Source organism: Paroedura picta, chromosome 2, assembly GCF_049243985.1.
Source record: "Paroedura picta isolate Pp20150507F chromosome 2, Ppicta_v3.0, whole genome shotgun sequence".
NCBI lineage: Eukaryota > Metazoa > Chordata > Lepidosauria > Squamata > Gekkonidae > Paroedura > Paroedura picta.
Window position 1 is genome coordinate 72685305 of NC_135370.1, and position 16268 is coordinate 72701572.

The 16268-nt window shown below is 45.0% G+C and overlaps 1 protein-coding gene across 2 annotated transcripts; it reads right to left on the reverse strand.

The window, feature by feature from the left end:
• Window positions 1–2720: 2720 nt before the first annotated feature.
• LOC143829570 (glycine N-acyltransferase-like protein 3) lies at window positions 2721–14039 on the reverse strand. 2 transcript variants are annotated; one of them, XM_077320711.1, is made up of 6 exons: window positions 13688–14038; window positions 13334–13471; window positions 12321–12428; window positions 9614–9740; window positions 7362–7482; window positions 2721–5310 (listed from the first exon to the last, which is right to left on the reverse strand). In XM_077320711.1, exons 2-6 carry the CDS (start codon window positions 13409–13411, stop codon window positions 4890–4892), a joined length of 855 nt encoding a protein of 284 aa, XP_077176826.1. In that variant the 5' UTR covers window positions 13412–13471; window positions 13688–14038; the 3' UTR covers window positions 2721–4889. The 2 variants fall into 2 exon arrangements, with proteins under 2 accessions (XP_077176826.1, XP_077176827.1); XM_077320712.1 differs by lacking the exon at window positions 12321–12428 and having other exon boundaries at window positions 13688–14039.
• Window positions 14040–16268: the final 2229 nt, after the last annotated feature.

The window sequence follows — 16268 nt, forward strand, 5'->3', positions numbered from 1 at the left end:
CGCTTGGGGGGGGGGGTCACATTTGGCCAGCTTTGAGGCTACTGCACTGGCTTCCCATTGAATTCCAGATCAGTTTCAAGGTGCTGGTTTTAATATTTAAGTCCATATGCAGTCTGGGCCTGGCAGATTTGAGGGACCATTTGGGTTACTATATCCCCCAAAGGGCACTTCGCACTGCTAATTCTAACCAGCTCAAGAGAAGTATGTCAGGCCTCAACCAGAACCAGGGTCCTGGTTCTTACCTGGTAGAAGAGCTAAGGACCCTGTTGGAGCTGACAGTTCAGCAGGGCCTGCAAAACACAGCTTTTCTGCCAGGCATTTGTTTGGGGCCAATGAATGATCAACAATAATACTAACTGACCTCCCCTCCATAGAAATACACCCTCCCCCCAGAATCAGCAAGTAGCGATGATAACAGCACTGAAGGAACACTACTGGATTAACCAGCTGGTTTGTTTGATTTTAATGGTTTTAATGACTATGTTTTAGAAGAGTTGAAGAAGAAGAGTTGGTTCTTATATGCTGCTTTTCTCTACCCGGAGGCTCAAAGTGGCTTACAGTTGCCTTCCCTTTCCTCTCCCCACAACAACCCTGTGAGATGGGTGAGGCTGAGAGAGCCCTGATATCACTGCTCAGTCAGAACAGTTTTATTAGTGCCGTGGCGAGCCCAAGGTCACCCAGCTGGCTGCATGTGGGGGAGTGCAGAATCGAACCCGGCATGCCAGATTAGAAGTCCGCACTCCTAACCACTACACTGCACTGGCTTCTAATGTCTGAAATTTGAATTGTGTTTTATAAATTAATTCAGTTATTGTTTCTATGGAATATATTGGAAACCTCCCCCAGCCAGCCATGCTCGGTTTGGCAGTAAAGAAATCTCACAACAAACAAACAAACATGTGCATACATGCATACTTAAATGTTGAAGACTTTTCTGTACCACAAAATGAAAAATCCCTGCACATAGAAAAGCAGACATCTGACCGAGCTTCCCAATTAATTTTATATAGAATTGGGGGGGGGAGCTGCAATTGAGTATAGCGGGAGTGGGAGTGGGTTTTCCCTAAGGAGGGGTGGCTTAGGGAGTCAACAAACTCTTACCATGCCGCTAGTCTATCCCCCTCTCCCTACCAAAGCAGAAGGATGCACCTGTGAAGCTTTGGTGGGTGTCCACATCATTACTGTACCTTTGTTCAGCAGAAGTTGGGGGCTACACCAGTGTGTCTCTGGGATACACCAGCATAGGTGCTGTTGGCTTCTTTAGTGTTTCCCGAACCCCCAAATTGTGTTGGAAAATAGAAGTCCAATTTAAAAACTGCACTTGGAAATTTTTTGCAATTGTAAACCTTTTGGAGAACAGTTGAATGAAAGGCCGATTAAAACATTTAAAATAAATCTTTAAGTATGCTGGAAAGATTGTACATTGTGAAAAAAGAAATGTCAGCATTTAATACTTAACTAGTGAACGTTATTAACAAACACTGTCAGGATTAGCATATTATACTTTTGAGATTATATTTTTGGAGTGCTCTTCCATTTCTTAAAATCTTATGAATCCAAATGATGTTGTAATTTAAAATCATTTATTTTTGGGTTCTTTATACTCATCAAATGAAACAGAGACCTTCTCCCATTCATTTTATCATTCTCTTCCTTGAATAGATATCTCATCCAAGAAAAGAAATCCCCACGCATCCTGGGAGCATGAGGGCTCACTGCTTGTTCTGCTCCTTGGGCCAAGAGGTTCTCGTTGCAAGAAACATTGCTTTCACAGAACCTTTAACAGAATGTACTTGCCTAGCATAGCTGCTCTCATTAGAACTATTCATTCACTTTAAAAAGAGCAGCTTTTCCTTGTGGCCTGGAGAGCTGGGAGTGCTTCTTCCCACAGTACGTGACTCCCACAGCATACCAGGAGAAAGAAGCTGTAACCACTGGGCTGGATCCAGGGCTTCCATTAATGGAATGAATCTACAGAAATGTCTATCCTGTTTCCCCCCAGCCGTGCCCTGCCTCCTTCGAAAGCTCAGTACTGAAGGTCAGGGGCTTTGGTGAGTTATATAACACATGGCATGAAGGACTGCAGCAAAAAGAGGGAATGGGCCAATATTATTTCCTAGCTTTGTTTACTTCATGGCCAATTCCCTCCTTCTCGATGCATAGATCTGGCCATATGACATATTATTTTGGAGTGTTCCCTAACCCTCAGCAGCAGCTCCTTGGAGACACAGGATAGCTGTTGAGGGAAGACATTAAAGGTCCTATGAATTTGCTCTGAGGAATCTTGAATCCAGCTCATATCTCACCTCTGTTCCTATTGATTGAAGGAAAGATGTGTGTTGTGTACAAGGACCCTTCCACGCATACACACACACTCAGGATTTGCACTAAATACCAGACGTGTATATTTTGGGGTTGTTGTTCACCCACAGAAATGTCATCTCCATCCCAAACAAATTTTCACTCCTGATGAGGGAGTTCATACAAGGAAAGGATGAAAGGGGACATTTCCAGTACTTCAGATGATGATATTAAGGTGTGTGTGTGGAGGGGACGGACTTTTTCTTCTCAATATGCAGATTTTAGAAAAAGAAAAAATCCTTCTCAGCTTTAATTGTCTGCCTTCCAGTTTCTGTTGTATAGAAACGACTTCTTTTTCCTACCGAAATATAGTGTTTTAGCAGCATTTATTGTTCTGCAGCAATGAACATATTCTCTGCCTATTTATACAGTTTTATTACGGTCATAGACCAGCATAAGAAACATCCATTAAAACCAGGAATTAAAACATCTTAAAATATAGAGAATACAAAAGGTAGAAAATACAAAAGGTAGATAGACACAGCTGTCCAGATTCATTTAAAACAGACCATTCTATTACGAATTTTGATCGCTGCTGCGCAGAACTTAGCAACTCTATAAGTTGTGTTGTTTTCTATATCTGCAAGCAGCAGAGAAATGTAAAATTCTCCTGAGTGCCCTGGGAATCTGCCTAGCAATGGAAGAATTAGACTAGTTCGAATCTCATTATAGAATCGACATTGAAAGAGAACATGTTCCATGGTTTCTACATGCCCAGAGCCACAGATGCATTTCCTTTCAGTATAGGGTATTTATAATCCATCACCATTTCACTATTTCCCTGAAAATTACATGTGGCAAGGAAGGTCATCTTGTACCTACATTTTAAGTATTCAACAATTTTGTTGTGGCCATGTGCAATAGGTAGGTTTGCCAACCTCCAAGTTGGGTCTGGAGTTGTCCTGCTTCCAGAGATCTTATGACTATAATCAGTTCTTCTGGGTAGAATGGCAACATCAGAGGGTGGATGGCATCACATCCCTGCTAAGTTGCCTCCTTTCCCCAAATCTGGCCTCCACAAAGCTTCAGCCACAAATCTTCAGGAATTTCCTAACCCAGAGTTGACCACTGTAATGAACTACTGGCACAATTGGCTGAGCTGATGCTGCATCTTACATTCTAGGCCATGGAAGATCAAAGGGCTAAATGACACATTCCATTTTGTGCACTGCACTGTTTGGAATGTATATAGTGAAATAGCCTGTTGAACAGCCATAAGCAGATCAATGAAAAGTTGAACTGATGACAGAAAACCAGCTCCATGTTCGCAACCTATAAACAGGATGTGAGCTGAACTGCTGGGTGGCTGAGCATCTCTCCTTGAAAACCTTCAGAAAAGACCTCTTCACTCAAGTTAAGTACCTCTGCATTCCTCTCTAACCTTGATCCCATTCATTTTCATATTGCACAAGTGTGTGGGCATTTGGAATATCTGCATTTCTTGTGAACCAAGTAATCGGTGCTATTATATACCTAATATTTTTTATTGTATAAGTGTCTTTTATATCCGGCTCAATAAACTATCTTTGCTTAAAATGTCTCCCTGTCCCATCCTCCCCCAGACTTGCTCTGGAGCCCCATCTCTTTTCTCAGAATAGACTCCAGGCTATGCCACATTTCTCTAGTCATGTGTTAAAACCTAAACCAACATCCTAATTAACAACTAGAATAGTTTGTAGATGAGAGATTTATTCCTGGACTTGATTAATTTAGTGTGAAATTGGCTCCAGAATGGCCAGAGCTCATTCATAGAAATATACCTAACATAAATGTGCACATATCACACACAATAACAGATGTAACAACCTGCTCTGACTACTTAGTCTTGTAGACAGCACTGATTTTCCAAGGAATTACACATGCTGGATATCTATGGTCCAAGAATGGTTCTTCTTTTAGGATATCTACCTTTGACTTCATGCATACAATCGAGTACAGCAGTGCTGGAAATCATAACTAGGTAAGCAATTCATGAGAGAGTTAAAAATGTAGAAGTTTTCCAGGGAAATGATACAAAGCAAGTTTTGTACCGCATTTATTGCATTGTGGTTGGCTGGTTGCTTAAACAAACTGAACGGATATGCTTATAGGTAAGAAAAACACCATTTGTTTTTTGTCAGCCTTAAATGGATAGCATGTCTATTTTTTCTGAAATAGAAAAAGGTTTTGCTACTGTTTGAAGAACAAACCCCTGACTTTGGACACATGCCAAAGGTATATTTTTGTAATTGTGTTATCCGATCACTGCCCAGATTATCAGATCACTGACTGGATTCATGGCTATGACATGTAATCTACTTCAAGAAAATGATCAAATAAATGTGTAAGAGGCATTCATGAATGTCTGGAGAGAAGAGCAGAGAAGAGGAGAGTGATAATTCACAGAGAGTGAGTATAACACGAAAAGGCTGGGAGAAAGCATGTATACCTTGCCTAGCACAGTACTGTATCTTTGAAGTTCTGCCTCATTACATGGATGGTTCATTGTCTCAAAAGGTCACACAAGGTGTGCTGAGACTCAAGGAGGGTTATATGCTTCCAGTGGAAGGTTTAGGGGTATGGTAAATAAAATGGCACAATGCGGATAATCTCTGAAAGCCCCAATATTTAAGATAGTTCTGCATGCGCTCATTATCAAGAGCTACATTGCCATATACAGGGTAGCCCGATGCATGGACACGCATGGCCAGGTCCTTATTGATGATAGTAATGTAGCCCTGACCACGATACTCTGGAAGGGTATAGCCATGTGCCAGTGCACCAAAAGGATCCAAGATGCTCCAGCTGACCAGGCGTCCATTGCTGTCCAGGATGCAGCTGTTGGGGAAGGAGCGCACCAAAGCGGCCAGGTACCCACGACTGTGTTTGCTGCCCCCATAGGCCCATGTTTCATTCAGCAGGTCAACATGGGAACTATTCAAAGTGGAAAGCCTCAGGCTGGGATCTAGCCTGGAAGGAAAGAGAGCCCCCAACAGAAAACCCCACAAAAAACTGTTAATGCAACAGGAGGAGAGCGAAATATAATAATGTGTCCTTGTGGATTCGACTAAAAGTAAACTTAGTCTAGCACAGCTTGCTACACATCGGAGGCTCAGAAACATTCTGCATGCATTTTTGAACATCTTTGATGGCAAAATTTCCATCTTCCCCCCGGCTTGATAGACCTTTTGATAAAAATGCCCCCGGGGGAACAACCACAGGGGAGCCCGATGCCCAGGCTAAAATTTTGGCACCCTGCCTCAAGGGTCTTAAGTGACCAAACTACCCTAAATAATTGTGCCAGGCAAGAGCTCATAGACACAATAGAAGCAGCATAAAACTCAAATTTCGCCACGTTCACTGCTATCTCATACACCTTCATAAGTGTGCAGTAAGATGTTCTTGCCACCTTGTTGCGAATCTTCCTCCGCACTCACTCTCATTGTTTTACTGCTGTCTTCTTCTCCCATAGCTCTGACATATATCACAGAGTTAATTTGAGGTGAGGACGGAGATGACATCAAAGAGTGAACTTATCAATATCAGCTACTAGGTGGGACTGCCAGTCCTCCACCAGCACCACAAGTGAGTAACTGAGATGTATTGGGCCTCCATTCAGATCCAAAAGTCTCTGTGAGTGGACTAAAATATGCCCACCACCAAAGCAGGGAGGGGTTGGTACCCTAAACTGGGCCTTCAGAGCATAGTGGTATGACTATGGGACATCAGTCACCATCAGATCTACCTCTACCCCAGCGCCAAAGTTCAAGTTGAGGGTGTGTCCAGCCTGATGGGTGGGGCCGGTGACAATTGGGAGAATCCTAGTGTCACCATGGCTGATACCAGGTCCGAACCAAACCCAGAGGATGGTGAATCAGCATGAATGTTGAAGTCCCCCAACATTATATGTCTTGGGTACTGTAATACCCAGGCTGTTACCACCTCCAGGAGGCTTGACAGGGGAGCTGGTAGTGTACTAGGTGGCTGGCACACCAACCAGATGGCCAAGTCCTCCACCGAACTCCACTCTATGCCAACTCAGTCCACTCCCAAGATAGATGGCACCAGGAGAACCCTGTAGGAGAAAGTCTCCTGCAAGGTAGAGGGCTTGTTGTTAATCAGCCTGGTGTTACACAAGATCACAGAATCACAGAATCACAGAATCATAGAGTTGGAAGGGGCCATACAGGCCATCTAGTCCAACCCCCTGCTCAACGCAGGATCAGCTCAAAGCATCCTAAAGCATCCAAGAAAAGTGTGTATCCAACCTTTGCTTGAAGACTGCCAGTGAGGGGGAGTTCACCACCTCCTTAGGCAGCCTATTCAGTCTCAGTTCCTCCCAAGCCTTCACCCTCACATGTCTGGGGATGGTACAAAGGTTAGAAGAGTGGCGAGTGTGTCCAGGCATCCGGCTGTGACAGCTCCACGGCTGGAGCCTCAGTGTACCATTATATCTCCCCACTCTTCTGTCCCACCTCTTACCACCATGATATCACCTTGGCCTTGGTAGGGCCACTCCACTGGCTTCCCCCTCCCCTGGTAAGCTCCTCTGAAGGGATCCAAACATCCTACACATTAACTAGCCCCAGACTTACACTGTACTAAAAATACCCACTCCCTCCCAACCCAATCCACTCACAACCCACCCAACTACCACCCAATCTCCTCCTAAAAACTTCCAACAAAGGTGATTCCACCCCACTTCAAGGCAGCATATCCCATTTACAAATAACCCTCACTGTCAGAAAATGCTAACTGATATTTAAGAGAAACCTTCTTTCCTGTAATTTGAATCCATTGCTTGGTTTCTAAAGCTGTAGTAAACAAGTTAGTTCCCTCTTCAACATGTCTACCTTTTATTAAACACAGCAATCATATCATCCCTTTCCCTTCTCTTCTCCAAGTTATGCATACCCACCTCTCTGGACTTTTCCTCTTAATGATTATGGGTTCCCCAAAAAGTATGTAGTGCTGCAGTTTGCACTGCAAACGAAAGGGAGGGGGACAAGATGGACACTTACTGACGTGCCTGCATTTTATTTGGGTCAGGGTGCAAGTAAGTGAAGTAGGAAGATGGTGAGAACTGTGTTTGCTTGGCGGCGGCAGCATCTCGGGAAGCCTCATAGAGCCCATCCTGGTGCCCTGTAGAGAGTGGGGGAATAGCCAGTCACTAAGAGAAGGGAGTACATATCAGGCTTAAATGTATGCATTCAAGACTAGCATTAAAGTAATGGACCCCTCCTCCTAACTATGGCTGCCCATTAGTGGAATAACTGCACTATCCTAAGCAGCATTTACCTCCTTTTAAGACAATCAGCTCTGATCTGGATGGCCCAGGCTAACCCAGCCTCTTCAGAAGGGGACCACCAAGGAAGTCAAGGGTTACTAGGCAGAGACAGGCAATAGCAAACCACCTCTGTTTGTCTCTTGCCTTTGAAATTCTGCTGGGTCAAAATAAATCACACGAGACTTTGTGGTGTTTTCCACTACCAAGCCCATGGGCTTCAATAGAGTTAGATGCGTTTTGCACTTCTTAGGAAGAACAAAATGTTGTTCTGCTACTATAGATTAACACAGCTACATAACTGAAGCTATCTGCTCAAGATAGCAAAGTAAGCATTATACTTTATTTTAAAGAATCAGAAAGGATTTGGTTGGCAGCTCTCTTGAGCCCTATTTTGGAGGGGAAAGTGGCATATTTAAATACATAAATGATGGGTGGAGGGAACATTTGCGGTTATTCTGATAAAAATATTCTCATGGTATCACAATATGGCTGTATGTTGTTTTAACTCCACAAAGAGGTAATAGAAAAGGTAGAACACTATGAGGAAGAACACTAAGAAAATGACAATGAATAGATTCTAATTTAAAATAAATTCGGACTAATATCACACACACAATACCTTTATTGGCATAAAGCAGATTAGCAAGATACTAATATCAAAAGATGAGAATAAGCCAGATCTAGAAATGACACAATATGATGTTACGAAGGGACTTCTGAAAACTAAGATTCTTCACCACCTGAGATTCAGCCTGTTCCTTTGGTGGTCTTGTAGATTAAAGATATTCTGACCCACATAACAAGGCACTCTACAGAAGTATGCAGCCAGGTCCTTAATTCACCTTCACCGATTATGCACAGCAGCAGCCGCACTGGGCTGCTACCAGGTCCTTACGCTGGGATGCCAAGCTCTTGGAAATGCATCTCTTCTTCCCGGCTTTTAATCTTTGCCTCTCCTTCTCTCCCTCCACCTTTCCTAATTGGGACAGGAGCCATGTGTAGACTTGGACAGGGATTGTTCTTTTAAACATAATTTACTGTATAGTTTTGACATTCTCTTTTATGATGGTAATGATTTTATACTTTACACTAGGCTTCAAAGCCCACTCATAGGAGGGGGCTTTGAAAGGGGGAGGCCCGCGGCGACCCTTGGCCCCCGGCCCCCCTGATGTGGGACCCCCTGCCTGCCCGCCCCCCTCCCCGCCAAATCCCTGGCTTCCCTGTGGGCCTTGGAGCAGGCCTGCCATGTCAGGGACACGTCGGGCCTGCTCCAAGTCCTGCAGGGAAGCCTCCGCCGCCTGGACCACTCCCCACCGAACTCCAGCCAGTCAGGTAATGGGCCAATCGGAAGGCACTTTGCGCCTTCCGATTGGCCGGAATTCTTGTCAGTCCGGGTGAGGGGCCAATTGGAAGGTGCTTTGTTCCTTCTGATTGGCCCCTCACCCAGACTGGCCCCACCCCTTTTCCACCCACTTAGGCTTTAGCCAATTATGAATACTGCTCCCAGTGGTTTCGGATGGTCAAATTTGTGGTTTCTTTTACGGGTTATTGTTTAGGGTTGCCAGTTCTGGGTTGGGAAGTTCCAGGAGAATTGGAGGTAGAACCTGGGGAAGGTAGAGTTTGAAGAGGGGAGGGACCTCAGTATGGCATAATGCCATAATATCCATCATCCAAAGAAGCCATTTTCTCCAGGGGACCTGATCTCAGTAATCTGGAGATCAGTTGTAACTCTGGGAGATCTCCAGATACCACCAGGAGGTTGGGAATTCCTTCTACTAAATTCAACTTTTTGTGATATTTTGTGCAGTCTTAATAAAAAGGTTACTGTTTTCACTGTTGCTTTTTGATTTTCTCCTATGGATAGCAGGCAGGAATATGGATAATGAGAAAATCCAGGGGTTGGACATTACGGATTGTGTGAGATAAGAAAGCTGCTATTGGGTCTTCCCATCCCCTAACTTTTCTTTAAAGGAAGTTGTCTGTTACCAAGGATATATAAGGTTTGAGCCCAGTTGACAGCATCTGAGTCCTGCAACAGTGTCCGATACGCATCAAGGTCATGGTAAAATGCAGCATACATGTTGGTGTAAAGATCAGAGTCATCTTTGGCAACCTGAAAGAATGACGTAAAAATTAAAATTGACGAACGCAATAATCTCCCTGTGCTTTCCCAGGCTAGCTAGATGTAGCTATGAGGCCTGAATGACTCTCCCGAACTTTAATCATCAGCATAAGTCAGAGCAGCAAAGAGCTTAGGCCTCTTCTAAAAGGTCCACTTACTACATTCCAGCACACGTACTGGTCCCTTGTGTTGAGTGTGTAATGTAAAGCATTTTAAAAATCATCCAGTGTGATGCATTTGTGCTTGATAAGGGAAGAAAGCTAATGCACATATATTAAATATTGTCTCTCAGTCTAACACATTTATTGAATAACTAGTAATTAAGCCCACTGCAGTTAAAATACAGCGAGCGATAGCGGGCCTATGGAGTTGGGTGGGGTGGTTGTGCAGCCTGAGACCCTCCTCCGTCACCCGTCGGCTCCTTGAGGTCTCCCCCCTGCGCGGGCCCTACCTGAGTCGTTGCAGGGTAGGGAGGAAACGATATTGGGCATGCTCGTCGGCGGGGCCAGTGTTGGGCGTGCTCGTTGCTGCGTCAGGTTGGCTTGGGGCGGCTCTGCCGGTTCTGGCGCGGCGGAGGCCGGCAGCTGCTCGAGGCTGGCCGGGCCGGCGGCGAGGTGTTGTCCCCTGAGGCGGGGCGGCCGAAGCTGCTGGTGGTGCTGCCGCGGGTGGTGGCGGGGCCACGGCTGCGGGGGAAGGCGGTGGCGGCTCGGCCGCGGGTGCGCGGCGGCGGGTGGTAGGAAGGCTGGTGCGTGGCCGAGGGTGGTAGGAAGCCGTGTGGGTCGGTGGCAAGGCGGCCTGCTCGCGGCTGGGGGCAGCGCCAGCTCCTCATCGCCGGGCTGGCAGGAGGCAAGCTGCCGTGTTGGGGGCGAGTGAGAAAATGGCAGCGGTCGGCCGGATGCGGCCGACGTGGGGAGGCGGATCGGGAGGCCCTCCAATGGTCCCTTCAATTGTCAGTCCGGGGTAAGGGTCCAATCGGCACCCTTCCTCATCCCGGACAGGGCCCGCCCTCGGGGCCCTTACTGTCTTATTTTTTCCGCTCCGTGAGGAGCGGTTAAAGATGGATTCTTTTTGCTATAACTTTTATTGGTGTTCTAAAGAAGTAATAAGATTAGTGCTGCAGAAATTTCTGTGTTGATTCCCTTCTGCTATTAATCTTAACATATGCATATTAATGAATCCAATAACACTTTAGAGGCCAACAACTGAGAAACTGGCAGTGGAGGCAAAACCTCACCCCAGCAGATTCCCATATCCTCTGGCTTCTTTCTACCACCCACCCTGCTGCCTTTCTCTCCTTTACTCCTCCGCTTCTGCTACCTACTTCTTGTCTGCCTTTCCTTCCTTTCCCTGCCCTCTACCTCTTCCACATCACTTCACTTTTTCCCCTGTCTGTGCTGAGGGGAGATTACATCCCTTGCTGTACCTACTTCCCTCCAGTGAGCTTCTGTTTTGCTTCCCCACTTTGCTCTTGCTCACTTTTCCATCCTTCTTGTTGGTTCCTTCTGTCCCCCAGACTAGGTGCATTCCCTAAGCCACCATTCCCCTCTTACCCTGTTTCTATCACTCCATTCTCTGCCCCCTCACCACCACCACCTCCTCCTCCTTCTTTTAGTGGTGGAAACCAGTAACGTAACAATAGGTGCCATTTTGGATCACAAGGGCAACAAAACGTGCTGCCTGCCTGAACACCAGGTTTTTGTGCAATGTCTGTTTATGGAGATGTTGTTACCAATATGGTTTTCATAACCCCCCAATCACGTTGTCTTTTACAGATTACATTGTTCTGCAAAACTGGCAGTTTGTTTCAGACTACAGAAAGCCACACTGGAATTGTTGCTGGTCCTATTATGTAATTTTTATCCACATGGGAGCCTTGGATGGCTGATATTGTCAGGATCTGTCTGTTTGTCAGTCTCCTGCCAGTGTCATATGGGACTGTTATGTATAAGGTATTGATTAGGTGTTAATAATAATCTTAGTCGGCTCAACACAAATGATGTCATGTGCACCTGGGTACAAGGCTACCCTATATGTATTTCATGGGGATGGAGGAGCCCTTATTTTCCTTGGGGAAAGGGGGAGTCTTGCTTTCTTCAGTTGGTACATATTTAGTTCTGTTGGGGGGGGGACTCTTGGGGTTATATTGATCAATGTATTGGTTCTCAAATCAGTTTCAGCAAGAATAATCATGAGCTTCATATGACTACTTCCATCAACTGCCAAGTGAGTTCACTGGAAAAGTCAATGGGCATCTAACAGATATAAGGATGAATCTGAGATGCCATGCCCATAACATAACAAATGGCTTTTTGGATTTGCTTTGGTTTCATTCAGGAGCATGGGGGAGGAAAATGTTTATTCTGCCTCCAGTTGGGAGACCATGAATCATACTAAAAACACATTTAGGATCAGGATAACATGGAGGTAAGGAGTTTGCTCTCTTTCTAGGAACAGTAGCTAACAAGAATTCTTCTCTGTATGAGCCTGCCTCGATAAGAAAAACCATTCCATAACCCATAACTTGCTGGAATCCCATAAAGTGTGTCCCACAGAGATTCTGAAGGCTGTTACCTCTCTGTGTGGCCGGGTGAGGACAGCTTTGAACTTTGGCCAGGAATCCACAAGCACCTCGTGCCCAGCTGGGTTCCCACGGTTTATGTGCATTACTGCTCCATGAACCTGTCAAGAATCATAGCTGGGAGTTAGTAGTAAAGTGCAGATTGAGCGGGGATTCTGGGTGAAAAAGGTTCTGTCAAACTCTAATGTCTTATGCCCACACCCAGAATATGCCAACTGCCCCATGCTATAGTCCATGTACATTTCTGGGGCATTTTAATGAATATTTCTTAAATGATATTTAAATATTTCCTCCTTGATTCTTGCAGCAACTAACAAGTAGGAGTAGTATCAATAATGCATGGCAGTGTCCTCCTGGCACTGTCAGATTTATAGTGTGCACCACCAGTCATTGCTAGCTCCGCTGGAGATATTGTGGCAACTTTTTGATACTTCCAGCTTTGCTCATTAGGCAAAAAATTAGGTAGTGAAGGATGGATGGATTTCTGAAATGAAACAGAAACCCCAGTGGTATCTGCTACTCTACAATTGCTTTCTCAATGCTCATTTACACACTCTCCATTCAAACTCCATGCTGAACCTCCAAGCTGTCTCTCCTTGGAAACTTTCTTTGCTTTGGAATGATAACATCCCATGATTTGTTTTTAATAGAAGATTTCTTGTTACACCACAAACTGAAACACTTGTTACACCACAAACTATGATTTCATAGACTTTAAACATTACAAAGCATCAACCCCAGGTTTTTCACAAGTGTGTACATAGAAGGATCTGCAGTCAGTCCTAATACTCTATATACCGTTCTAACGTACAGATTTAAAGTACCTGTTTTTCACACTAAAATTCTTAAATGTACACTTGGATAAAGCAATTCATCCATGCTACAATTGATGCAGATAAAGTATGTGGAGCATAGGCAATCTCATGCTCTTGTTTCATTACCCAAAGAGCATTTCTTTTGGGCAGAGCAAACTGGAAAATAGCAAGAGGCCACAGTTTAATTTTACCGAAAGGGTCTGGGGAAGGCTTTTCCTCAAAATCCCTTCTAGTAGTTGCAACTTGGAAGGACACGAAAGGATCAGCATAGCGCAGGAGGGAGAGGCTGGCGTGTTGGAGCCAACAGAATCAGGATGAGTGGGAAGTACCTGTGAGAGAAGAAGATACACCACCTAACATCATCCCCAAACCTTCTGCCTCATTAAAAAAATACTCTTTGAACCCTCGTGCCGACATGCACGTGCATGTGGGTGCGGCACCTGTGTCCCCAAAAGGAACAGTTAAATCTACATCAGTACTTAAGATAGTCAAGATCATTTTGTTCAGGGCCACTGTCACTGATCACACTACCATCTGTGGCTCACCTGTGGCTAGCTGAATCTTCCTGGTGATAAGAATCGATAAGGAATGATCAAAGCAGCAATATATACCCACTCAGTCCATGGCTAATCCAGTCAGGTTTCTTTATGGGAGTGCTTTCCAGGTGGAGATACTTTCATCCCAGAATAAATGAACCATTAACAGATTTGTTCCTTGGACTGCAGCCCCAGGGCTTTGTAGGATGGGATCCAGATGATACAGCATAACTGGCCAGGTCCCTGAGTAAAAATGGGATGCAATTGCTCTTGCAAGTACTTGGGTTAGGAGAATTACTAGCTGGTCCCAGCCTCTCCTACTTGGAGCTGCAGAAAGGGATAGAAAGAAATGGGGCTGGAGAATGTGGGCAGAGGAGATCAGGCATCTTCTGTTGTTGCTTGAGAACTTCTTCAAGTGAGCGTGAGAAGGAACCACAGTCAAACTCAGTGATCCTTGAAAACTATTTTTGCGACAGACTACCCCCGCCCCCACCATTACCTGCTATGCTAGTAGAGAAACTGAGCTTGCACATTTGGAAGGACCCCCATTGCAATTCATTTACAGGACATTCAAAGGTTGCTTACTGTACAGGGCTTTGCTCTGAGCTATTGGGGATGGGATTAGTGAATGTCCTGGCTTGGGTCTTGAGGAATCCGTATACATGCCAACACTCACTGGGTTGCTTGAGCAGATGTCCCTGACATCTCACACCTGGAACTTGTTAAAGGTGGGGCTGCTGAAGTGAAACTGTTGATCTGGTGAAACATTGGTCAGATTTTAGTCTGTATCATCAGCTGGGTGTGTGATTCTTCCACTGCCTCTCCAAACTACAAGTCTCTCAGTCCTTATCCAACCCAGTTTTAGGAACCAGCCATTTGGAATGCTGCGATGGCGGCAGCACTTTTTGTTCCAAAAGATTTAACTTTCATGCTCACCCCATCCTTTTTCTTTCCCACCAGCCATCTAATTCTCTTTTCCTTACTCTGGCAATCTGAATGACTCAGATATCTTCAGGAAGACTTTCTCCACTTTCTCCACAAGAAGAAGAATTTGCCATTCAAGGCAGCTTGCTAAATCATGTAGGTAAGCCCTTCTTTATGCCTATTGGAACTGTCCATAGAGTTTTCATGGCAAAGATACTGGAGTGGTTTGCCATTTCCTTCTCCAGTGGATCACCTTTTGTCAGAGCTCTCAGCTATGACCTGTCCGTCTTGGGTGGCCCTGCACGGCATAGCTCATAGCTTCACTGAACTACGCAAGCCCCCTTGCCACAACAAGGCAGCGATCCTTGAAGGGGGAGAACGTTTCATGCAAAGATGGGTATGATAAGGGACCAAAATGGTAGGGACCTCACAGAAGCAGAAGAGATCAAACAAAGGTGGCAAAATTATACAGAAGAACTATACAAGAGCGAGCTTAACATCCCTGATGACCACAGTGGGGTAGTTACTGACCTGGAGCCAGACATCCTGGAATGTGAAGTCAAATGGGCCTTAGGAAGTCTGAGCAACAATAAAGCTAGTGGTGGTGACAGCATTCCAGTTGAACTATTCAAAATCTTAAAGGACGATGCAGTAAAAGTGCTACACTCAATATGCCAGCAAATTTGGAAAACTCAACAATGGCCACAGGATTGGAAAAGGTCAGTTTACATTCCAATCCCAAAGAAGGGCAATGCCAAAGAATGTTCAAACTACCGCACCATTGCACTAATTTCTCATGCTAGCAAAGTTATGCTCAAAATCCTACAAGCTAGGCTCCAGCAATATGTGGACCGAGAACTTCCAGAAGTACAGGCAGGATTTCGAAGAGGCAGAGGAACTAGAGATCAAATTGCCAACATACGCTGGATCATGGAGAAAGCTAGGGAGTACCAGAGGAACGTCTACTTCTGCTTCATTGACTATGCTAAAGCCTTTGATTGTGTGGAGCACAACAAATTGTGGCAAGTTCTTAAAGAGATGGGAATACCAGAGCATCTTATTTGTCTCTTGAGAAATTTATATGCAGGTCAAGAAGCAACAGTGAGAACTGAACATGGAATCACTGACTGGTTCAAAATTGAGAAAGGAGTTCGGCAAGGCTGTATACTGTCGCCTTGCCTATTTAACTTGTATGCAGAGCACATCATGAGAAATGCGGGATTAGAGGAGTCACAAATTGGGATCAAGATTGCAGGGAGAAATATCAACAACCTCAGATATGCAGATGATACCACTCTAATAGCAGAAAGTGAAGAGGAACTAAAGAGCCTGTTGATGCGGGTGAAGGAGGAGAGTGCAAAAGTTGGCTTGAAACTCAACATCAAGAAAACAAAGATCATGGCATCCGGCCCTCTCAATTCCTGGCAAATAGAAGGGGAAGAAATGGAGATAGTGACAGATTTTATTTTCCTGGGCTCCAAGATCACTGCAGATGGGGACTGCAGCAAAGAAATTAAAAGACGCTTGCTCCTGGGGAGGAAAGCTATGGCAAATCTAGACAGCATCCTAAAAAGCAGAGACATCACCCTGCCAACAAAAGTGCGTTTAGTCAAGGCTATGGTCTTCCCAGTTGCAATGTATGGCTGCGAAAGTTGGACCATAAGGA

Coding starts and splice junctions, on each gene's coding strand:
- LOC143829570 (XM_077320711.1), bottom strand. CDS start 13,411: ATGCTGATCCTTTCGTGTCCTTCCAAGTTGCAACTACTAGAAGGGATT. Junction 9,741..12,320: donor TCACCCGGCCACACAGAGAG/GTAACAGCCTTC, acceptor TCATTCTTTCAG/GTTGCCAAAGATGACTCTGA. Junction 5,311..7,361: donor AATAAAATGCAGGCACGTCA/GTAAGTGTCCAT, acceptor CTTTCCTTCCAG/GCTAGATCCCAGCCTGAGGC.